This window comes from Scheffersomyces amazonensis (genome assembly GCF_036850825.1).
Source record: "Scheffersomyces amazonensis strain UFMG-HMD-26.3 chromosome Unknown RJT21scaffold_3, whole genome shotgun sequence".
NCBI lineage: Eukaryota > Fungi > Ascomycota > Pichiomycetes > Serinales > Debaryomycetaceae > Scheffersomyces > Scheffersomyces amazonensis.
Genome location: NW_027042743.1, coordinates 1,980,705 through 2,007,831, shown reverse-complemented (window position 1 = coordinate 2,007,831; position 27,127 = coordinate 1,980,705). Strand labels below are relative to the sequence as shown.

The window sequence follows — 27,127 nt, the reverse complement described above, 5'->3', positions numbered from 1 at the left end:
ACATCCAACATCCACACATCCACACATCCACACATCCAACATCCAACATCCACACATCCACACATCCAACATCCAACATCCACACATCCAACATCCAACATCCAACATCCAACATCCACACATCCACACATCCACACATCCACACATCCAACATCCAACATCCACACATCCACACATCCACACATCCAACATCCAACATCCAACATCCAACATCCAACATCCAACATCCAACATCCAACATCCAACATCCAACATCCAACATCCAACAATCCACACTTTCTACCCAATTTCTACCAAAAACCTACTCTTTTCACTTCCATTCAACTTACTCTAAACTACCATTAACTACTTCTTTACACTACTCTTACTACTCTTACTACTCTTACTTCTCTTACTACTCTTACTACTCTTACTTCTCTTACTACTCTTACTACTACTACTCTTACTACTACTACTCTTACTACTCTTACTACTCTTTTCCCATTACTACTCCCACACTTCCCTTCTCCCTTTTCTTTCTTTACTCTTACTACCCTTTTCACTTCTCTTTCTACCCTTTCTTTCTTTACCAACTTCTACTCTTTCTTTTCTACATTAACTACTCTTTTCACTACTACACTACTTTCCACTCTTCCTTTCTACCTTTTCTTTCTTAACATTTACTACTCTTCAACTACCTTTACTACCATACATCTCCTACTTTCTCCCTTTTCACACACACTACCTAACTACTCCCACACTTCCCTTCTACTCCTTCTACCTTCACTTTCATACTTTCTCCTACTTTTACTACTCTTCTCCCTAATACTCTACCTTTTAACTCTTTAACTACTCTTTAACTACACCACCTTTCTTTAACCACTACTACTCCCACACTTCCTTTTCACTACTACTACCACACTACCTTCTCCTTACCTTTTACTTCTTCCTTTACTTCTACTTTTACTTTAACTACTTTTACTCTTTAACTACCCTTTTCTCTAATACATTACCTTTCTTTAACCAATACTACTCCCACACTTCCTTTTACTTCTTCTTTTACTTCTTTCTTTACTTCTACTTCTACTACTTCTACTTCTACATTAACTTTCTCTACTACCACACTCCCTCTTCCTTTCCACTCTACTACTCCTTCTTCTTTCCCTTTACTTACCTCCTCTTACATCCCCTATCACTACCACACTTCCTTTACTCTACATTAACTCTCTTACTTCTACTACTACACTTCATTCTACTACACTTCCTTTTACTTTACCATACACTTACTCATTTACTACTACACCTTTACTAACACACCTTTACTCATCTCTCTTTTTTACATTTCCATTTCTTAACTTCTACTTTTACTTCAACTACTTCTCCTCTCTACCACACTCCCTTCTTAACTTCTTCCTTTACTTCACACTTTTACTTACTTTAACTTTCTCTACTTTACTACTCCCACACCTCCTTCTCTACCATTTACTTCCTCCTTCATTACTACTTCCACTACCCTTTTCATCATTTCCCTTCTACTTACTCTCTTCATCTTTACTTCTTTACTACTACCACACTTCCCCTCTACTCTTTACTTACTACCTTTCTACTACTCTTTTCACTAATCCACTTCCTTCCTACCTTTACTCTTTCACTAATACTCTTAACTACCTTTACTACCTTTCCTCATCTTTACTTTTTACATTTCCCTCCTTAACTTCTACTTTACTTATCACTACTACCAAACTCCCTTCTTAACTTCTACTTTACTTCCTTCTACTTCTTTACCTACTCTTACTATACCATTACTTCTAACCCTCTACTTATCACTTTACTACTACCACACTTCCTTTTAACTTCTTCATTACTTCTTACCTTCTTCCTTACTTCTTACCTTCTTCCTTACTTCTTACCTTCTACTTTACTTCTTACCTTACTTTACTTACTCTACTTTACTTTACTTACTCTACTCTACTTCTTAACCTTTTCTTCTACCATTTCATTCTTTTACTACTTTCTTATCATTACTTAACCCCTTTACTACTACCACACTACCTTCTCTTTACCATTTACTTCTCCCTCTACTTCTTAACTTCTACTCTACTTCTTAACTTCTACTCTACTTCTTAACTTCTACTTTACTTCTTCCTCTACTTCACCCATTTCCTTTCCCTTACTACTACTTTCCTATCTTTACTTTAACTACTTTACTTATCCTACTACTCACCTCTTAACTTCTACCTAACTCTACCCCACCTCCCTTTACTTTTACTTACTTTACTACAATAACCTTTCTTACTTTACTTCTACCACACCACCTTCTTTACCTTTTACTTCTTAACTTCTACTTTCTTTTTTACTACCACACCTCCATTTACTTACTTTACTAACCCTTCCTACTTTACTTCACTAACCTTTCTTACACACTCTACTCCTTCTTCCTCATTTACTTCAACTTACCATTAACACAACTACTCCCACACTTCCTTCTCTTCCTTTCCTTACTTACTTTACTCTTACTCTTTTCCTTACTTTACTTTACTTATCACTACTACCTTACTTCTCCCTTACTTCTTATCATCTTCATTTCTTACCATTCTCTTTTCTATTTCTACATATACTATCACTTATCATTTTCTTCTACCTTCTCTATTCTTTACTCCTTTTACTTTTCTAATAATCCATAACTACAACCTTTCTACTTCTACTTATAACTTAACTTATTTACAAACTACCTTTCTCTTCTTACTTTCTCCTCTTCCAATACTACTCCCACTTTACAATCTTACTATTACTATACCTTAAATCTCTTCTTTCTTACTAATATTATTTTACTACTTACTTCTACTTTAACATTCCTATACAACATTACCTTAAATCAATACTAATACTTCTCTTTCTAATACTACATACTTCCTTTCAAAATTCCCTTTTTTTATTCTTTTCTTCTTTTCCCTTACTTTAACACTCACTATTCTTACTCTTACTACTTCTTAACCACTTAATTCTTTACTTACTTAACTTTAACCACCTTCTCTTCTATACCATTTACATCTCAACTTCTTATCTTATAAACCAACTCTTTTATCACATTTTACTACCACACCACCCTTTCCATCACTCCTTTCTATTCTTTTTAACTGCGTCTCTTCCTTATCTTAACTCTACATCTACTTTAACATACCTTTTACACTTTAACACTTACTTTCTCACTTCTTTTCCTTCCTATTACATCTCTTCTTCCTACTTATCTCACTAAAACTTCAACTATTCATTCTTACTATACTTCACACTAATCTCTATACTTCTGCTTCTAACTTCTAATCTCTAACTATTCTTATTCTTTACTTTAACTTACTAACCTATAACTACTTACAATTTACTATAACCTACTCCTAGCATTACTACTCCCACACAATCCTTCTTTCTTTACTACATATCACTTTCTTTAATTATTCACTTGCGATATCCATTCGATCCCTTGCGATTAACTTCCACTTTTAATACTTAATATTACTCCTTCCACACAATCTATCTTTCATATTACTTTCTCTTACTAATTAATTTGCGATTCCCGTGCGATTCACTTCCACTTCTAAACTCTTTTCTAACAATAACCTAATATAACTACTATAGCCTACTCCCACACAATCCATATTTCATTACTACATATTACTTTAATTATTCACTTGCGATATCCATGCTATTCCTTGCGATACACTTCAACCAATTATACTGCTACTTAAATCAAACTTTACTTTCTTACTTATAATTACATATTTACTATTATTATATTTCTTGTTCTACATATAATCTACTTTACTTGTCATATTCTTTACTATTATTACATTTTTTACTTCATATTATAACACAAAATCAGCCTTGCTTAAATTTTTAAACATGCGCTCCCATTTTCAAACTATACTATATTACAATACTACCATACCTTACACCACTTGAACTGCTTTATACCTTATATTTTTATTATCCACTCGTTAATTCATCTTATAACATAATATTAGCATTATAATTGCATATTCATAATTTTATATACTATATCATCTTTATCATTTTTTTTTTAAATTTATTCTCATGCTAACACTTTTTCGCAATAATCTAACCAAATTCTCAAAAATTAATCACACTTAAAATGATTTTAACTTGCTTATTATTAATATATAATCACCTCCACACTTACATACTTTCAATTATTATCTATTATCACCTTCAACCATTTACACTTCTTACTAAACCAACTTTTTATTTCACATTTTATTCAAATATTTAACTATTTCTACATATTTTCTAACTCTGTAATACTAACTCTAACTTTACTTATTATAATAAAACATCTACCGAATTCCTTTATATTAATAATTTAATACTACTAGCCTCTTTTCCAATCTCATACAATAACTTACAATCACCCTTATTACCTAATAAAATATCTACTATACTTCACATAAATTACTACAAACTTACTCTTACCTCCACATAATCTATCTTTTTATTACCTTCTGCTTTATTCAAATAGCCCTGATACCATTACACTTCAATTTACTTTAATATCACTACGCAATTCCACTTTCACCTCAATTTATAATTTTGCGCTACTACCATATATACTTTCTTAACTGTAGCCTATTTTATTACTGCTTATACTAACATTACTTTAATTAATTCTACTGCTATCTAAATACCGTGCTTATACTTATTTCATACTTGCTATAACATTATCACTAACTTTACCCCATTTTTAGTTTGCTAAGTCTAGTACTAATACTTATAATTTCTACTATATGTAGTAAAACCTACTTCTAACCTACTTCAAGTTCAAATAATAGACCTTATTACTAGTCTTCCAATTAATTCTTGACAACTACATTATATTCTACTATTCTTCAACTTCATATCATTGATGAAATATTATTTTACTTCGACTTGTAAAATAAACGCTACCAACATATATTTTTATTTATCTACATCATATCTCAGTACTACTTATACTAACATGACTTAACTTGTTACTAATTACATCCAAATGCCCTGTATACTTTAAATATATACCTACTTTAACATTACCTTTAACTTTACCACATCTTATACACACCTTATATCTTATACTTTCCATTTCTAATATACTATCTTATCCTAGTCCAAAACACTACTACGTGTCAACTATCGTCATCATTATTACTCATATATATGTAGCATTATCTTAGAGTCTTCTATCACTATAAAATTTCTTGATATCACTTTTAAAATACACGTAAATATACTTATAAAACTTTCACTACCTATACTTAACTTAACTATAATATATCTTATTACCATTTATAAAACCATTATTTGACTTACTTCTAATGATAAATATATTACCAACCTGACCTAAGACACTTTGTTTACACTCTTCAATAACCTTTACTTAAATTGCTTTTATTTATATACAATCTTTAATATCCTTTAACTTTATATAAGTTTAAGAGTTTACTTCTAGACACATTACTCTAACTCAATAAACGCACGGATATACTAATCAACCATTATATCACCCCAAAGCCTCTAGTACACTTAATCTTATAATAATATTACTTACTTCTGTTAACTCTAAATATATTACTGCCAAATCGGCAAATACTTGTAAATTTTTCGATCACAATTTTTGCGCGCTAATTCGACCCTCCCTAATTTTTTGCTTTCTTAAAGTTCGCGCCTACCCAAACCCTCCCTATTTTTTCTCGCTAGCTAAATGCTCCCTAAATTTTTCGACACTCGCTATTTTTTTTACGACATAACTGAGACGCTACAAGCATATTCTACTAAGACTATGCTAGAACCAACTCCACCACTACTAATCCTCAATAACTCATATCCCAACCATAACTAAACACTGCCATTATAAATCAATCTCACTCTTCACTTTTTCAATACACTTACAAAAAATACCCAATGACGCCTGTTTTAAATGTGTTCTTAACTATGTAAAATTTCAATCCAAACACTCTAAATATAGTGCTAATAAGCTCTTCTTTGAACTGTACATGTGTTCTAAACTCAATATACCCTTACCAAAAGATCAGCCTCATACCATTAATAAAAGTGATACTTGTTTTAAATGTGCTCTTAACTATGTTAAATTACCTAAATCCAAACACTCTAAACTTAATGCTAATAAGCTCTTCTTCTAACATTATTTGTATTCTAACGTCAATATAACCTTGCCAAAATATCAGCCTCATACCATTAATAAAAGTGATACTTGACGACTGTTTTAAGCATTCCTTAACTATGAGAACAATACTTTCGCACATACTAGAAAACTTCTAAATACCTGTAACTTCACCCACCTTAATGTGAGTACTACCAAACTGTAGAAATATCTTAACTACATCACCTTATACCATATACTTCATTCTGAGCTCCAAGCAGTTAAGTATAAACTCTATTGCAATCAGCCAGAATATACCTTGTCAATTTCAATCAGTATTTTTTCCCGCCTAGACAAACCCTCCCTAATTTTTCCTCGCCTTCAATTTATTGAGTATTTTCTTTCAACTAGTAAAATCGGACAGTATTTTTTTGCAGCTTTTGCCTTCTCCAGTATTAACTTTTTTCTGTCCAGCCCCCTAATTTTGTCCACCTAGCGAACTACTTGGTTAACTATTTTTGAAAGTAACCATTTGAGCTGTCCTGATCTTACTTCTATTTAATTTACTATTACTACATCAATTTAGAATATTCACAAATACTAATATTTAATTTATAATTATTTAATTTATTATTAAGAGATAACAGTTCGTAAAATAATTCAGATAAGAAAACCTGATCCCTCTATTAATAGTCATAGCGAGTATTATTAATTGTCAATAATATTTTTTGCAATACTTTGATTTAATATATTTTAATAACCGTCTGCACTGTATCATCTAATTAGTAACCTGTTAAGTCTAAATAAATATAATAAGTTAATTTTTATGCACGAACTTAAATCAATGCGTAGTGTGTACCATTTACCTAAATAAGGAAAAAGTTAGAATGAAAATATTTCAAAGCTTTTTCAAAGAAAAATAAAAATTTAACATCAAACCAGATAGATATAACACTAACTAAGATCAGATACGTTTATCATAACCAAAGTTCTTAAACCAACAATGTCTACCACAGATAGTACTGAACGCGATTTTCTTAACCACGGCATTCCATATTATGGAGAAGTCTTCAGCGACGAACACTCTAGCGAAAGTGAAGATGAAGTAGTTGAGTCACTTTATGACCAAGCCACTAATCAAACTCTTGAAACCTTGAACTCTAACGGATACATCTGTACTCCAGGAATTCCTTTTGTCTTTATTCCGAAAGCCAATGAATTCAGAAGTATTCCGAACATGCAGCAGTTCAGAAGACTTATCACTGATATTCCTGGATGGGAGGGTAATGTGGCAGCGAAGTATGAGAGTTTGGAACCCTTCTTTTTAGATGAATCTAAATTGCAGAGAGACATTACTACCAACAGATTGTCTACCAATGTCTCTATTCCGGGTGTCCAACCAATTGACATGTACAATTGTAACTTTTGTGACTCTTCGTTTATTGGGTTAAAGTATTTCAATCGGCATGTCAAGAAATATCATCCTGAAGCCAATCATGAAATGCTAGTCCTGCTGCAGCAGCTGGGTTATCCTGTTAGAATCAGTAGCCGTTTATCATCAATTTTAATTGAAGCAACTACAATTGATATCTATGAGAATTTAACTCAGGAAAATATTTTACTGGACTTGAATAAGGATAAATTCTTATCATTACTTTGTGTTGAAAGGGCAATGAGACTTTACAAGGAAGTTCCAGAAGATGAAGCCGGTAAGAAAAAGCTTACCAGTTTAGTAAGAAGCTTTTTTACAAAGGATCACTTGGACAAGCTTAATGAGTTTCAGAAAAACTTGAATACTACCAAAGTGTTCTTAAAGTCACACTATAGTAGAGGGGCGGTTAATGATTATGTTAAAGCCACTGTGACCTTCCTTCAAGTAAGTTTATTCCATTTAGATATTAAGGTAACTTCGAAAGAGGACTTCGACAAGTTCTGCACTATGTTCTTAAAAGATTATCTTTTAAAAGTTAATGTTGAGAGAACAGTTCTAGACCTTTTTGTTCTTAGTTGTATGCTGCAGAATAATAGTCTTGTCTCGAACTCAGTGAGAAGGACTATGTTCTGCAGCGTATTATTCTTCTCCAAATTAATCATTATACATGAAATTACTAAAGAAGAATTTAAAGCATTCAAACAGGAATTAAAGTCTCCCAACATTGAACATAGTGCAGGTTATTTCAGTCTTAAATGGTTGTTCAATCAACATGATTTAGCTAGTCCTCAGACTCCGATGAATTGTCAACAAGTAGGTTCCAGAACAGATGCTTTTAGAATTAACGGTAAGATTGTCTCATTGCAACTATTGAATGATATGAGAAAAGGTTGCATTACTACAATTAAAGATGAGTTGGTTGATATATTTGGTCCTGATCTCTTCAATGGTGTTAAATATTCAGATATAGTTAAGGAGTATAATAAGAAACTCAGTCTCCGAAAAACATTTAAACGCTATAGCAATTCTGAATTTCAACTATTACTCAAAAAAAATAAAGTCAAAAATGTTCATTCTGCTGTTGCTTTGTTCAAGAGAATACTCAAGATTCAAGAATTACTTTACCTACTTATTATTATTGGGTGCGGAGCACCCTATAGGTCTCCAGAGATTCTCACTATGAGAATCGAGGACCACTCCAACTCACCTAGTAATGTAATTCTTGATGAAGAAAATGTAGTATTCAGAACTACCTACTCCAAAAATTTAGACCGTCACAATACTATAGTTGCTATTACTAAATACTTGAATGTGGAAACCGGACAATATCTCATATTATACTTACATTTGACAAGGCATATATTGTTGGAGCTTAGACTCAAGTTTATTGAGGGTACTAGTTATACAAAAGAACGTACTAATAGACATGTTAATTCAGATATAGACCAAGACTTAGTTCAGGAAATCGAAGAAATAGAGAATGAAGAAGAGGATCTAGATGTAGAAGATCCAATAATCAGGGCCGCTAATAATGTTGAATATATTAAAAGAGAGTATTTTACCAAGTTGTTCATATCACTTAATGGTCGAGCTAAGCCGGACCTTGGATTGAGTGCCATTCGAAACATCACAAAGGCATATGGTGTTGGGTTAAATCAAAGAGAAATGCGTCAAGGGTTACATTCATTGGTTCACTCTTTAGTTGTTGACTTTAATAAAGTTGAACAAATAATCAGTGAAATCAATAGAATGAGCAACCATTCCAATACAACGGCCTTGGTCAATTACGGTTATAATCATGAAAGCAGAAGTAATGTCAGTAACAATTTACTCCAAAGGAAAGTTTGCAATAGATGGTATGAGATGTTGACTAATCATGTAACCCCCGAAGTTAATAGTTCAAACATAATATGGCAAGATGTTAGCATTGCGGATGTAAAAGACGCTTATCTTAAGGTTTTGAATTTTCCAGCTAGAGAAATACAAGTGGTTACTACCTTGGAGGTTCTTAGAAATAACTCTATAGCTATATGTTTAAGAACTTCTGAGGGAAAGACAGCAACATATGGGGTTGCCAGCTATTTGGAAAACTATGTGTTTCCAAGTAGCAAAAGGCAAGTCTCAGTAGTTGTAGTACCCTTTATTTCCTTGAGATTAGATATATTAGAACATCTAAAACGTTACGGAGTTGTACCATTAATTTATGAGGGTACTATTAATTACACCACAGCATATGATATGCTAATAGTACAATTAGAACTATTTAGTAATGAATTGATAGAAACCATTGAAGCTTCCAACCATATGTCAGTACGTCGAATTATATTTGAAGAGGCCCACTTTATGTATCATCAATATAGAGAGAGCAAAAATGAAGAAATTGCTAAATGCAAACGATTTCAAATGCTCTTTGTGTCAGCGACATACCCTAAATCATATGAAAGGGAATTGAACAGTTTGATAAATCCCAAAAGGCTAATTAGATTAGAAAGTCCTTCCATTGTTCGTCCAAATATAATACTTAATAAAACCATTGTCAAAAGAGAAGAAGAAGTTGCTGAAATAATTAAATCAAAAGTATTACAAGTTCCTTTTAGTATTGTTATCTTACCCACTATAAGAAAGGTACAAGAGTATCATAAAGAATTCAAAGAGGCTGGTATTAATTGTGAAATGTTCCATTCCAAGTTAAATTTCGCTGATAAAGAGAGTGTTATAGAAAAGGTATACAATAGTGAATTAAGAGTTGTAATTGCTACTACTGGGTTTACTACCGGATTAGACATAACATCACTTAGATATTTAATTATTGGAGACCAATGCTATGACGCCGAAACTCTCATACAAGCCAGTGGTAGGACTGGTAGAGATGGGCAGGCATCGACAGTTGATTTGATTCTTGTAGCCAATAGAAGTAAAGATGAATTTCAAAAGAAACTCATGTCACCTACATGTTTGTCGGAGGTTCAAAATTGGTCCCAAGAATTGGAAATCAAACTGTGCACAGAACTCAAAGTACTGTTGTGCAGTGTCTGCAGAAGCAATGGTCCAACACAACCGATAGTACCAATTGAAGTAGAAACAGATAGACCAATTGAAGGAGAAACACAAGTTGATAGACCAATGGAAGTAGAAACAGATAGACCAATTGAAGTAGAAACACAAGCTGATAATACAATGGATGAGACAGACACTACTGACTGGTTTGATAATTTGCCTGTCGTCAATCAAGTTCCACCTAGTATGATTAATAGATCACTAAATAAACCAGCTAGCAATAGAATTTTATTTAACATACCTTTAGCTCAATCATCAATAAATGAAGTTGCAGGTAGTCTGTCCAATACAACCAACACATATCAGTCACCTTTGTCAACCTTTGATTCAACAAGACCAATATTGAAAAGAAGAGGAGAAACACAGTCATACCAATCTGCCTCCAAACAACAGCGGATATTAAATAACCAATCAGCAGATGAATCATTATATCTTCAAACAGATGAATCGGTCATTTCAGTACTCCAGAAATATAATGATAATATCTATGTAATGATGGATCCACAACGTTTTAAAAAAGCTAAGTTTGAGGATGAATTAAGAATTGATAATGCCTTAATTTATAATTTCCAACACTACTATTACCGTGGTCTTGGGAATCAGGTGATCTGCTATGGATGTGGACTCAATCACGAAACCCACAATATAGAATGTCCCAACTACAGATTTACTATGGGACTCCTTATTCCATATGTCTTGAGTTCCTCCAAAAAGTTACTTAATTATATTAATCAGGATAATATAGAAAGGGCTATAGAACTAAGAAATATAGTAGTTAATTATGTACATCAGGAGCTGTTTAGAGCCAAAATGAAGAGCTGTGTATTACTAAGATTCAACAAACAGTTGAACTTAACTCATCATAATATCCCTTTTCAAGAATTAAGTCAAGATTTGTATAATCTATTGTATACCCCCAAGCCAAATAATAGGCTTGGGGCTGATACAACTAAAAGGAGAAACTTCCTGACAACACTTAAAGTGATTAATGGTTGGAGGGGAGTAAGTAGTAAGGTAGGATGGCTGATGGACAACAATGTCAAAGAGGAAAAAATGAAACAATTAGAAGATAGATTAAGACAGAAACAAACTAAAGGAGCATGCAAAAGATGCCACTTGATGCATCAAGGTGAATGCATGATGGAACAGTTACTAAGTTTCATTCTTTTGACTGGCTATTACAATATAGACTTGTGTTTTATTACCTTATCTAAGATGTTTAGGAATCAAGAAATAATATGGATACTTCACAGCTACGATGATTTTCTTAAAGTTATATTAAGTGAATATCGAGGGACATATGGGTATATGTACTTCATATATATAATGATCCAACAAGTGAAAGAAGAGGAAACCAGCATAATGCATTACCATTTGGATAAGAAGACTAAAATGGTATTAAAGTAAGTATAAAATTATAGTTATATATGTATGTAAAATTCTTTCTAGTATAAATTTTAACATTACAATATATTTCTAACTAACTTGACTTCACTTCTTCCATTTAGAATCATTACTTTCTCTTAATCATTACTTATACAAGTTAAATATATTTTCTACTATACTCAATAAAAGTTATTGCTAGCTTACTGCTACTTCCAATAGTATATTTTATTACTTTCCCAATTAAAGATTACTATCCATTAGACTCTTGTTCTAATTCATATCACTAATAAACACTACTTTTAGTTAGACTTGTAAAATAAGCGCTACTTACTTCTACATTTTTAACTATATCATATACCACTGATACGTCAGCTAATACTATTGAAGTTATTTCTAATTCCAATTGGGTACCTCCAATATCCTTGAATAACACTTATATTTAAAGTATCATTAAGTTACCTTCAGTATAACCTCTAAAACTATACTTATAATATCTAATAGACATTCTATATTACTCTTTAATTACTTAATTACTATTTCCATATGATGATATTTCTAATTAATTTGTTCTACCTTCCATCCTACAGTTCCTTTACTTTAATTAAAGTCACCTTAAATACAACTATTATGTGACAACAATATCTATATTTATTAAATTCTATTAGCTTTCCGATAGTTAGAACAAGATTACTTATGTTACTACTACATTTAACAACACTCATTAATTACTACTATTTAAACCAATTCTATCTTCAGTGCTAACTTAGCTTGACTTGCTATTGTTAAATTTCTAGTAAATTCTACTACTTAATTCTAAATTGTATTAGTTCTATCTAAATAATTTCAAATTAACATCTAAACTACATTATGTTCCAAACTAACTTCTAAAGCGCATTAAGTTCCAAACTAATGTCTAAATTACATTATGTTCCAAACTAATATCTAAACTACATTATGTTCCAAACTTACTTCTAAAGCGCATTAAGTTCCAAACTAATGTCTAAATTACATTATGTTCCAAACTAATATCTAAACTACATTACGTTCCAATGTTACTACTTTAGCAATTGTACATAGTGCCACTTATCTAACTCTAATTACTATACTTTAAAATATAAATTTAATTTTCTGCTCACTAAAAAATTACAGCTAACAATTTCTACGCACGACCAAAAATTCAAATCTACATTAATCATAAATTTATTACAAACTAGAGAAGAGCATAAAATGTGAACCAAATCATTTATTAAAATAATTATACATATATAACTTATCTAATTACATTCTACATCTTTTGAAATAACTTCCAAAGAAAAAGATGATCTTTCTATATTAAATACAACCCTTAATATACAAAAATACCAAATTTACCAACAATCAACACCAGCAAACTATACCATTAAAACTTAGAGTGCTAAACAAGTGCACCGAGTGACCAAACTCAATAGCTACCTAACCTTACCAAAACCAGCTTAAAAGTCATTGAATTGCCTTGACTGGACAATATTATAGTAATTACTTTAAAACTCTTGATTATTATATTACTGATCCACAAATAGTAATAAATCACCTTAAACAAGTGCACCTAGTGACCAAAAGCAATAGCTACCGAACCTTACCAAAACCAGCTTAAAAGTCATTGAATTGCCTTATCTGGATAATATTACACTAATTACTTTATAACTCTTGACCATTAAACTACTGCTCCACAAATAGTAATAAATCACCTTCTGAAACAAGTGTACCTAGTGACCCAAGTCCATACTAAACGAATCTTATCAAAACCAGCTTAAAAGTCATTGAATTGCAATGGCTGTATAACATTATAGTAATTAATATATTAATCATAATGAGAAATACAATGATGTCTAATTAGTGAATCCGTAACAATTGAAAGTCATACTCAAATGGATCGTGGTGAAACTATAACCAAAATAACATATGTACTTTAAAAACCATTAAAATGTTGCATATCAATAATAGTGTAGTTTACTTATGTTGTTAATAAACATTTACATAGCTCACTTCATAAAAATTTCTGGTCAATCTAAATTATACTAGACTATTTTTTTAGTACGGCATATAAACGACTCAACTTGCACCCTTAACTATGGGAAAATCAAAATGCACCCAAGTTCTGTCCTGCGAGGTGAAAATTGATTTTTTACATAGTAAATCTGCTCTCCTGCACACAGGCTAATATCTATACTAGCTGAAAAATTAAATGATCCCCACTATCTAAATTGTACTTCGTATTATTACACAAACAGCCTTACTTATTACACAATTTAACGTTTAAATATGCGCTCCCATTTCTACATATTCTATATCACTCTACTACCATATCTTACACCACTTCAATTGCTCTATACCTTATATTATTGATTATCTCCTATCTTTAATTCATCTTATAACATAAATATTAGCATTATAATTGCATAATCATAAATTCTATATACTATATTATCTTTGTCTTTTTTCCTAAATTAAATTCGCATGCATTCACTTTTTCCATATATTCTAACCAAATTCTCATAAATTAAACACACTTAAATTTATTATAACTTACTTATTACTATCTTATAATCACTTCCACACTTACATATTTTCCATTATTACCTATTATCACCTTCAACCATTTACACTTCTAACTAAATGATCCTTTTATTTCATATTACAATTCAATATTTAACTATTTCTACATCTTTTCTAACTCTGTAATATTACCTATAATATTACTTATTATACTTAATCATCTACTTATTTACTCTATATTAATATATTTCATACCCTTATTTTCATTACCAATCACATGCAATAACTTACAATCACCCTTATTTTTCTAATAAAATAACTACTATACTTCACATAAATTACGACTAACTTACTCTTACCTCTACATAATATATCGTTTTATTAATTTCTACTTTATCATAAATCCAGTATTACCCTTATACTCCTCTTTACTTTAATACCACTGCTCATTTCTACTTTTACTTCAACTTTATAATCTTGCGCTACCACACTATATACTTACTTCTATAACATATATCTATACTAATGTTATTTATCTTACTACTAATTTTATTTAGATAGCTCTACTTCCTTTCAATAACATTTGTTTTAATATTATCACCAACTTCACCTCCTATTATAGCTTTCTTATTACCATTTATAAAAGCATTATATTACTTACTTCTAATGATATATAAACTGACTTAATTTGAGACTTCGTTTACACTCTTCAATGACCTTTACTTAAATTACTATTAAATCTACACATGCTATACTTTCCTTTTAGATCTATTTAAGTTTAAGCCTTTACTTCTAGAGCCATTACTCTAACTCAATAAATGCACGGATATACTAATCAATCATTATCTCTACCACATAGCTTTTATAGACTTAACTATACCATATTATTACTTACTTCTGCATCTACCTTATTATGGACCTCGAAATATATTAGTGCCAAATAATACTTGTCAATTTTTCGATCACAATTTTTGCGCGCTAATTCGATCTCCCTAATGTTTCGCTTTTGAAGTTGCGCGCCTACCCAAACCATCCTAATCTTTTTCAGGCTAACCCTCGCTATTTTTTGCGCCTAGCCAAATTAAGCTGTGCTCTCACATAATATTTACTATTTACATTTATCTTAAATAAAACTATTATGCGCCAACATTGTCTATAATTATTTGACTCTAGTACCTTTCCAATACTTAGACCAGCTTTACTTATGATACTACTACATATATCAACACTCCTTTATGACTATTTAAACCTGTACTAACTCAACTTCACTTGCTATCACCTTTGTTAAATTTCTAGTAATTCGCCAAACTTATTTCTAAAGTGTCTTAGTTCCATCTAAATTGCATTATGTTCCAATCTAACTTCTAAAGCGCATTTTGTTCCAATACCTTTATTCCCTGAATATACGTTTCTACTTATAATTATATTAATTCCTTACGCAGTTCTACTTATAATTATATTAATTCCTTACGCAGTTCTACTTTTATCTTATTGTCCACTGCTATATTTTCTTACTTATCATCTTACTGTAGCTAACAGATCACTGACATATATTTAAAAATTAAGTATTCTGAACCCTTTTAATACTTCATTTAGTAATTCTACCAATACTTAGCTGATCGCAAACATTTTTTAACTACTATGTATATTTTCCTTTACTTTAACATTTTTTAATTAAAGTATATCTTACTCTAACTTAATAGACTCACGGATATACTACTTCCAAACAATCATTATATATACCACATAGCTCTTATATACTTAAATGTACCATTTTATTATTTACTTCTGCAACTACCTTAATGAGTACCTCTAAATATATTACTGCAAAAGCGGCAATACTAGACTCTCCCTAATTTCTTGCTTTTTTAGAGTATGCGCGCCTAGCCAAACCCTCCCTATTTTTTCTCGCTAGCCAAATGCTCCCTAAATTTTTGAATATTTTGCGACACTCGCTATATTTTTTGCGACATAATTAAGACGCCACCAAGTATTACCTATTAGACTACGGTATCTCCAACTCCACCACTACTAATATTCAATTTTTCATATCCCAACCATAAGTAACCACTGCAATTACAAATCAATCGCACTCTTCACTTTTTCCATACGCTTACAAAAAATACCCAATGACGCCTGTTTTAAATATGCTCTTAACTATGTAAAATTGCCAAAATCCAAACACTCTAAATTTAGTGCTAATAAACTCTTCTTCGTACATTATATGTACTATTACCTCAATATACCCCTACCAAAAGATCATGTTCAAACAATTAATAAAAGTGCCACTTGACGCCTGATTTAAGCAATCCTTAACTATGACAACATTACTTTCGCACATAGTTATGATCATCTCTAAAACACCGTTAACTTCACCCACCTTAATGCGAGCACTACCAAATTGCAGAACTCACTTAAGAATATCATCTTCTACAATATACTTCATTTTTAGCTCCAACCATTTAAATTTAAAGTCTACTTCAAACAGCCAGAATTCGCCCATTGAGACCTGCACAGATATTCCTAAATCCTGCACATACCATAAAAATATTGACTTCAACCTGCTCTAACTAACGCTACAGATCGTTCCAACACTTCTCTATACTAACTAAACCTCCCAGAGAACGTACGAATCTACAGTGCCAATTACAGCTCAAAATCCTTAAAATTGAGCATGACGCCTGTTTTATGACGCCAATTTTATAGGTTCTACGCCTATTTCAAAATGCGCGGCAAAAAAGTTTTTATTTGACGCCTACTTTGGCTATATCATGAAGGTGGTGGCATGGATGTATATATCGTGCGTAGGTTAATTTTAAGTTAAGAGAATCAAAAACCACGCCATAAAATTATCGCCAACTTTGGCAATTTCATATGGGTGCTTTGCAGTAGGTGCAAGGATGCTGTGGAATAAACGAGACCAAAGCAGAACTAGAAAATGAGTCAGGATACTTCATATTTCCTGAATGGATTTTGTAACCATGCATGTAGTCTAGTATCATGTTCAGCTTCCTGTGTCACATTATAAGTAACATTTGTATATTTTAGACTCATTGTTGGACTCCGGTCTATTCATTCTGTTTAAAGATCATAACTTTTAGGCTATTCTTTACTAACTCTAGGATGTATAGGCTTGTCGTTATGACTTCCTTAATATATTTATGATATTTCTGTTTAAATATAACTTATAGTAGCATATTATAAGAGTATTGCCTAAGATTCCACTTGTCGGATCTATATTGTAATAAGACGCGTTATCCTTGATTAATAATTCTCATCCGATACTTATACATGAAACTCGGTCAAGTTTATATTGTACCAGTTTAATAATTTGCCAAATCAGTAATCTATAATATTTCCTAAACAATATGCTTAGTTTCGATAAATCTAAATAAAATCTAGTCAAATTATATTCTCTTTAGTTAATTATTCTTTTGGTTTTAGAACCAGGTAATTATCTACTTCTATGCATATTAGACAGTTTCTGATCTCTAGAGATATCCTTTTCAATGTACTGTTGACTATTAATGAGAGCACCTTTTGGTTTACAATAAATTCGTCTGTTGTTCCTTAGTTAATACTCAGATCATGATAAGAATACAAAACTGATTAAAACAATCTGTGGTAGAAATTCTTACAAGATTTATAGAGCGAAAATTATAAAGATGTGAATTGAAAAACCATCCAACTCGAAGTTGAATTTATTAGATAAAAACTGAATTTAAAAGGTATGTGAGAAAAGAAAAAATAATAACGATTAAATAAAAACTTCATAAAATAATCTAACCAAAAATAAGGAGCATTAATGAAGGAAGAAGTGGGTGACAATCTTCCATTTGTTTATCGTTGCTCCACTTTCGTCAACTGAAAGGAGTTGGTAAAACGGAAGAAAAAGCAATAGAATCAATACTTGAATGAACTTCCCGTGTATAGTAGACTCAGTATTTGTATTGCTATCAGTTCTTGTACTAATCTCTGCGACAATGTTAGTATTAAGATTTGTTGTTGTATAAGTTTCTAAGGTTGTATCAGTTTCTCCAGATGTATGTCCAAAGTCGGGCAATATATGGTTCTGAGTGTATGAATAACTGTAGTAGTTCTGATTGACTTCTATGGACAATCTGTAACAGCTTCTTGTCAACGGGTGATTGTAATGAGTTCATTGGATGTACATGATATAGTAATGGTTGATCAATTAGGAGTAGTAGCAGAAGATGTAACAGCAGGTCAAGTTTCTGAAGTAGTTCCAATCGAAATTGAAGTAGAAATAGATTCAGTATTACATACACTTGCTACACGAGCTACAGTTTGACCATATGTGATAGAGGTGCGTCTTCAAGAACATGTAATTCGCCAACAAAACAGTTAAAGTCGATCAGTTAAGGTGTAAAGCTGCCTCCTCTGGACAGATATAGAATTCTGTTCCAAAGCCTTCTAATGATAAAATTGGATCATCAGCTATCAGCCATAGGAGTATCACATAAGAATACACCATTGGTTGCATCTGCTTCAAGGTATTATCCATCTACAGTGATGTACCCTTCTGCCAACTCATATATTGGTCCATCTGATTCTTCTGATCCCACATTCTCGTTGACTGCAACATACTCTCTAAAATAAATAGGTGTTTGAGCTACGGCATTAATTTGGAAATATACTGTTCATTGACTTCGAGAAGCACGTATTGCTAGCAAATTTTCCAGATGTACCTCCAATAGTAGATAACAACAAAGTTGAGGTGGTCACTTCACCTTCATTATCAGTTATGACACCGACAATACCGGAATCAGTAGCAACAAATCCATCGGATTGGGTGGTAGAGCTTGTTCTAGTGTATGAAGTGAATGAATCGCTCGATGATGACTTGGCTTCACTTGAGCTTATTCAAGGTTAGGAATTATAGTTACAGTAATACTATTATTGACAGATTCTGTGCAAGAAATATCATCCCGGAAAGTATATAATAGTAATAGTATGTGGAATTATGATGTTCTTGATTGAATTCAAAAGATAATTTGTAGCCGTAGCAGGGCATTCTGAAAGATTGATGATCTTAGAGGTTGTTGAACCCTCAGTATTAGTTCCAGTTCCTCTGTCTATACTAGAAGAGGGAAATACAGTATGTATGATTCCTGTTCAGATTTGTGATGCAGGATTCCTGATACTATAAATATCTAATACTGATGTATTACTACTAAGATAAATTGTTTGTAAGTTTCCATCAATTCCATATAATTGAGAACATAAAAGTGCAAATGTACTTTGCTCACCCACATCTATGCATCCATTTCCAGAATATTGGGACATTTGAAATAAAGCATTATTGTTCACTAAACAAAATGTACCATTATTGATTGTCGTGGGAGCACCGGTGTCACAACCAGACCGAGATCCAAAATAGGTACTTGGTGGATTAAATGTGGTCATATAATATTGAACATATGAGATGACTCCTTTATTCACAAAAGATCCTGTTGGCTTAATTTGAAAGGTAGCGCCGTCGCATATTTGACTACCTGCGAAAGTAATATTACCCTCGTTATAGAAGTCTTTACTAGCCCAATAATAAGAAGGAGGACTACAAGTAGTAGTGTTATCATTGATAACAATAGTACCATAATTATCGATCGAGTATTGGCTATCACCATTATTAATATTAAACGTCATACCAGTTTTGTGACCAGGAGCATAATTCGGCCAAGTTCCTATATTCCTAACGTAAAATATACCCTTATTTAGAAAATTACCATGCATATTAAAGTTGAATCCATTGAATAAAAATGTCACATCTTCTTCAATAGTCATATCAGCTCTGAAAGTACAGGAATATCCACCATCTAAGGAAGTGATCTTTAAGTCGGTGTCTTTAGTGATATCTAAATTTGTTGACCATGCATATATGGTCTGCAAGAAAAATAAAGCCTATTTAACTGCTTTAAATAGTAAGAACTTCATTTTTGTTGTATTTACAGCACCTAAATTTAAATTATACGTCTCTGAACAGCATGATACTACCTCTATTATATTCCTATTATTTGAAATCTCCAATATGTCTGTAGTTCAAGAATGCTCTAACTTATAATGTCTATTGGCTGCTAAATTTTTCTGCACGAGAGAATGAGCAAAAAAGAAAAAGTTTGTGGGCAAATTCCTCTGAAAACCTTAATTGGCTTGGCAGTTTGCAATTCATTGTGACAAAGAGTTTAATTTAACCAATTTTGGACATCAATCTAAGTATAATAGCTGGATTAAATGATGACGTGAAGTCTATTTCAAATTAGACCTGTCATGGCTTGTTTGAAACCATGGCTTGTTTGAAACCATGGCTTGTTTGAAACCATGGTAGTTTTCAAAGCATGGTAGTTTTGAAAGCACACATAAAAGATTACATAAATTAGATATATTGATTAATATCAAATTAGTATAGTTGATTCAAAGATCTTATTTTCGAAAATTATATATTGTAAATAGAATGTACTTTTCAAGTTAGAATGACCCTTTATTTTCAAATATGGATTAACTTCTGAAATCTTGTTTGGCTCTTGTCCCCGTAAATACTCGTCAGATTCTTATCGTAACAATAACTATATCGTAACAATAACTATATATGATCCTAATATATATCAGTGTACTTTTTTATGTGCAATACCATCCTTTCATCCTACACCGAAGATTATTTTTAGCCAATACTTCAAATACCTGTTAGTATAAATTAATTACTTTTCCCTCAATGAACAAAAAACAGTTAAGCCTCACAGAAGAGCATTGGCACTTACACATACGTATACACAAGCATTCTTTCAGTTATATTTCTTGAAAGTAGAACGATTATTCTATTGTACCAACTCCAAAGTCATTAATATTCACTCATGACGCCAGTGTATCGATTCTTTAGCAAAGAATAATCAATAGAAGACAAAAGATTCAAAGAATATTACTATCTCTTGATCATTTGATATGACAAAATACCCGTTGCGTGTTTATACTTAGAGAGTAGTGAGTTGAACTATAAATGTGTATTGTTATTCATAGAATAATTATTTATGAGGAAATAACCATTGAAATACCTTTCTTGACGGGATATGTTACATATGAGATATAGATGGTGAGGTTAGCATTTTTTGATATTAAGTATTCAATACGGAGGAGGAGATGCTTGATGTTTGTCCAACTGGATATTATCGAGGAGGCTCTTGAACTACATTTTTTGAAGCGAATCATGGTTTTGAGCAATATATTAATCTGGTATATATATGTATATAATTCCGCTTATCATATGCATTAGATTAAAAATTTTCTAGTAGCAAAACAAGTTAAATGGGAATTAAACCAATTATTATAATCACAGATTCACTCTCAAGTTAGGCTCCATTCCAAATTTATTACCTAAAGTTTCATAAGGATCCAATAATATGAGCGTTTATACAAGCACATTTACCTCCAGCTAAGACAGGTATATAAACTAGAACTCGTTATTTTATAGCAAAACAATAGGAAGTTATCCTTACTACTTTTGAGTGAGACAATGTTCAGAATGGGATCTAGTATTCTTGTAAGATATAAAAAGGTGATCATGTAATTATTAGGAATCTTTGTCCTTGCTAGAGGTTGGGAATCGCATGATTATAAAGAGTTTTAATTCATTATTAAATATAACAATTAAGATAATTGCAAAATAATTTATGAAAAAGACCCAACCTGAATAAATTTATGACATTATAATAATAATACTGCTGCTGAGAGTAATTCCAAATATTTTTAGTTGAATCAGAAGTGCTTTTATTTTAATTCTTCTAATTTAATAATGTTGAAAATATTCTTATAAACTTCTAAATATCACTTTATATTCATATTTATATAGACCGAAAATATTTGTAAACAATATTACAAGAAAGAATAAGTTGTCAAGAATTCATTACACCTAGTAAAAAGATTGTATTTAAGAATAATTAATAATAAGAAACACAAATATCGAAAGGTAGGATAATGCCATCAGAAGCATTAGATTTTAATTGGTATTTATCGAAAGTAATGTTGAAGAATTAAACATGGACGGGATTATTATGTTGAATTTAAAGGTTGATACATAATAACACTAAATGAAAAAAGTGAAAACCAAACTTACAATTAATGTAAATAAAATTGAACCTTGGTTTCTGTTGGAAGAGCCCTCTTGAGCTGCCACAGTTGATTCTGGAGAAGTTGCACTAGAAGATGTAGAAATATCCGTTTCACTTGCTTGTGATGCCTCAGTTGTACCAACAATTTCTCCTCCAGCAGTTGCTTCACCGATAATATAAGTAGAGGTGTAAAGACTACCTTCACTTCCACTTTTAACAACTATATTAGCTATCTGGGTTGATTCCTCTCCCTCGGTACTTCCCTTAATAATTGTTGTTGTGAAAGCAGAAACTACACTATTTCCAGATATAAAGCTGGTACTAGTGTATTCATGACCCTCAGAGTCAGTTCCTACACTAACAACTCCAGTTTCTGTACATGGAACTCCGACAGTATTAGTTGTTACTATGGTAGTGGTGTAAATGCTGTTTCCTTTGGTTCCAATAATAGAAGTGCTTGTATAATATTCTCCTTTATCATTAGTTGTAATAATTACCACACCTGATGAAGTGCAAGGAACACCAACTGTATCAGTTGTCACAATAGTAGTTGTATATTCTGAGCATGAACATTTTTCAATGATTGAGGTAGTAGTGTACCAAACTCCCTCAGAATTAGTAGAAACTATTACTTCAGCAGATTCAGTAGTAACGATTCCATTAGAAAGAGTAGAAGTGGCCTTGGCAGTATATCCAGTAGAGCCTAATAACGATGTAGTGGTATACCACAGACCTTCAGAATTGGTAGAAATTATTACAACACCAGTATCTGTATCTACTTCCCCATCTGATTCGGTTGTAGTAAATGTGGTTGTGTAAGACGTAAATGGACCACTTTCGGTTGGGAACAAAGAAGTTTCTGTAGTTAAGGATCCGTCACTGGCAGATGTGACAACAACAACACCGGAGTCAGTAGCAACAAATCCATCGGATTCGGTGGTGGTGAAGGTGGTGGTGTAGGAAGTAAATGGATCACTTTCGGTTGGGAATAATGATGTAGTAGTATAGATATTTCCATCAGAATAGCCAGTGACAACAACAATACCAGAATCAGTAGCAACAAATCCATCGGATTCGGTGGTGGTGAAGGTGGTGGTGTAGGAAGTAAATGGATCACTTTCGGTTGGGAATAATGATGTAGTAGTATAGATATTTCCATCAGAATAGCCAGTGACAACAACAATACCAGAATCAGTAGCAACAAATCCATCGGATTCGGTGGTGGTGAATGTGGTGGTGTACGAAGTAAATGGATCACTTTCGGTTGGGAATAATGATGTAGTAGTATATATATTTCCATCAGAATAGCCAGTGACAACAACAATACCAGAATCAGTAGCAACAAATCCATCGGATTCGGTGGTGGTGAAGGTGGTGGTGTAGGAAGTAAATGGATCACTTTCGGTTGGGAATAATGATGTAGTAGTATAGATATTTCCATCAGAATAGCCAGTGACAACAACAATACCAGAATCAGTAGCAACAAATCCATCGGATTCGGTGGTGGTGAAGGTGGTGGTGTAGGAAGTAAATGGATCACTTTCGGTTGGGAATAATGATGTAGTAGTATAGATATTTCCATCAGAATAGCCAGTGACAACAACAATACCAGAATCAGTAGCAACAAATCCATCGGATTCGGTGGTGGTGAAGGTGGTGGTGTAGGAAGTAAATGGATCACTTTCGGTTGGGAACAAAGAAGTTTCTGTAGTTAAGGATCCGTCACTGGCAGATGTGACAACAACAACACCGGAGTCAGTAGCAACAAATCCATCGGATTCGGTGGTGGTGAAGGTGGTGGTGTAGGAAGTAAATGGATCACTTTCGGTTGGGAACAAAGAAGTTTCTGTAGTTAAGGATCCGTCACTGGCAGATGTGACAACAACAACACCGGAGTCAGTAGCAACAAATCCATCGGATTCGGTGGTGGTGAAGGTGGTGGTGTACGAAGTAAATGGATCACTTTCGGTTGGGAACAAAGAAGTTTCTGTAGTTAAGGATCCGTCACTGGCAGATGTGACAACAACAACACCGGAGTCAGTAGCAACAAATCCATCGGATTCGGTGGTGGTGAAGGTGGTGGTGTAGGAAGTAAATGAATCACTGGATGATGAACTGGCTTCACTGGATGATGAACTGGCTTCACTGGATGATGAACTGGCTTCACTGGATGATGAACTGGCTTCACTAGATGATGGACTGGCTTCACTGGATGATGAACTGGCTTCACTGGATGATGAACTGGCTTCACTGGATGATGGACTGGCTTCACTAGATGATGGACTGGCTTCACTGGATGATGAACTGGCTTCACTGGATGATGAACTGGCTTCACTAGATGATGAACTGGCTTCACTGGATGATGAACTGGCTTCACTAGATGATGAACTGGCTTCACTGGATGATGAACTGGCTTCACTGGATGATGAACTGGCTTCACTGGATGATGATAATGCAGTTGATTCTGTAGAGCTGCAGTAAGCGGAAATGAGAATGGTAGTATTATAGAAATTTCCCAGTGAATCTGATGTTACAGCTACCTCTTCAATATCTGTACATACTTGACCATTTTCTGTAGTAGTTACAGTAGTTGTGTAATCTGTTCCGTTTAGTCCAGGAATGGCTGGAAGGGTATTACATAATGCACAATTACTTGGTAAACTTGGATTTGGTACTGGTCCATTGTATGTAACTGCATTAAAAGGAAGAATTACACCATCGGCAACGGCATCCCAATCTGTTGTAACTGCGAAATCATTGGCATCATACCCTGTACCAATGTTGAAAACCTGAGAACCTGTTAAGCCATAAAGTGTCAACTGTCCATTTTGTGTATTATACGCATAAGGTCTAGTAACTCCGAGGACGTTGGGAACTAACGTTGTACTCAAAGCAACCATATTTCCATTACCAAATCCAGCAACATTAATTGGATTTCCTGAAAGAAGGGGATTAGCAATAACAGATGATTGACCATCAGCTAAATAGATAGTTTGGCCGCCTATGTTAGCCAAAGGATTAGAAACAAAGACGGTAGAGTTTGCTTGCGTCGTAATACATCCTGTACCATCAATATCAGAGAGTTGTTCATATAATTCATTGTATAAACAAATCTGTCCATTGTTAGTAATACCATTTAATAAGTTTGTTCCACCTAAGATCACTTGACCACCATTATTTTGTGTTTGATAGAAAACCATTAACCCATTGTTCGTGACAACTGGTGAATTGATAGTGAAAACACCAGAACCTATAGCTCCATTTGAACCCATATAGAAATCACCATCATTAACAAAACTTCCTAAAGTAGTGATGATATAAGTACTTGGAAGAATGGATGCCACAGAATTGAAAGAAATAGTACCATTATTGAATACATTGCCACCTGTTAAAGTGACATCCAAACCGATAAGATTAGATACACTACTGATATAAAACCCACCTCCGTCTCCAACGTTAAGACTGCCGACAATAGCTGTAATGGCATTATTTATGATAGAGTAGTACACATTTGGATTTATGTCTATATCACCTACCCCAATATCTATTGTCCCATAATCTACTGTGTCTTGTGTGATTTGTTGAGTTAAGGTTAGTGTGAATTTTAGAGCAATTGCCAAAAACAAGCTTGCTACTTTCATTTTCGATTTGAGATTCAAAAACTTTGGAATACTATACAAAACAAGAAAACAATCTGTAAAATTGCTGGATCCTAATCATGATAGAAGTATTTGACAACCTTTTATACAATTCATTCACTCGTAAGCTTCTTGGTGGACTTCAAGTAACGCAGAATTTAGCTGCTAAAAATGAGGGTCCTTCATGCAGCAAATAAAAAAATATTATTTTCTATTCATGCAGCATGGCTCATACATATTTCATGTTATTATAAGGCTATCTTCAGAAAGTTCGTCAACTTTTGGGGGCAAATAAATGTAGATGATTTACAATAGAAGCTGCCTACTGGTTATGAATACAGTATCACAAAGACTATTTGAGGATTCAACAATTAAAACTAATTGTATAAACAAAGTGGGTTATCCTGTGATTTGCTTTGGTGTTAATTTCATCTTCTATCTCCTTAATTGAAGTTTTATTGTATCTCCCTTCTATGATATCAAGTACCATGTCAACTATCCTTGGCAAGAAAAGCATCATGAAGGTGACATGAATAATACGAAATATATCAGTTGTATTTTCTCTATTGTAAATTAAAAGTAATCATAGTTCGAGGCAGTCCACTACTTTAGTTCCTACACCTGCATTAAATTTAGGAGCAATTTTAGCCATTATAGGCTCACTCAAGTGCATGATTATTTACAAGTTGGTGTTATTTTCTTCCTGATTAAACCTCGCCTCTTCAATATTACTAAAAGTGGCTATAAGGACTACGAAGGATATACTACTTTGGGATATTAACATCTTGTCCTAAGATAAACTAGACATTACATCAACAGAAGTATCACTGGAAAG

General features: G+C 32.8%; 3 protein-coding genes across 3 annotated transcripts; 1 reads left to right on the top strand and 2 right to left on the bottom strand. All coding sequences in view use genetic code 12, as the record gives it.

Moving 5' to 3' along the window:
- Window positions 1-7,127: 7,127 nt before the first annotated feature.
- On the top strand, window positions 7,128-12,694 carry RJT21DRAFT_140169 (DEAD/DEAH box helicase; the record flags this gene model as incomplete). Its single annotated transcript, XM_064883366.1, has 2 exons — window positions 7,128-12,016; window positions 12,587-12,694. The coding sequence occupies 2 exons, from the start codon at window positions 7,128-7,130 to the stop codon at window positions 12,630-12,632; spliced, it is 4,935 nt and encodes a 1,644-aa protein (XP_064738984.1). The 3' UTR covers window positions 12,633-12,694.
- A 6,718-nt stretch (window positions 12,695-19,412) lies between these two features.
- RJT21DRAFT_37556 (uncharacterized protein) lies at window positions 19,413-20,537 on the bottom strand. Its single transcript, XM_064884362.1, has one exon. The coding sequence runs from the start codon at window positions 20,337-20,339 to the stop codon at window positions 19,671-19,673; it is 669 nt and encodes a 222-aa protein (XP_064738983.1). The 5' UTR covers window positions 20,340-20,537; the 3' UTR covers window positions 19,413-19,670.
- Window positions 20,538-22,629: 2,092 nt separating this feature from the next.
- On the bottom strand, window positions 22,630-26,295 carry RJT21DRAFT_114342 (Hyphally regulated cell wall protein N-terminal-domain-containing protein; the record flags this gene model as incomplete). Its single annotated transcript, XM_064880238.1, has 2 exons — window positions 22,630-23,357; window positions 24,822-26,295. 2 exons carry the CDS (start codon window positions 26,293-26,295, stop codon window positions 22,630-22,632), a joined length of 2,202 nt encoding a protein of 733 aa, XP_064738982.1.
- Window positions 26,296-27,127: the final 832 nt, after the last annotated feature.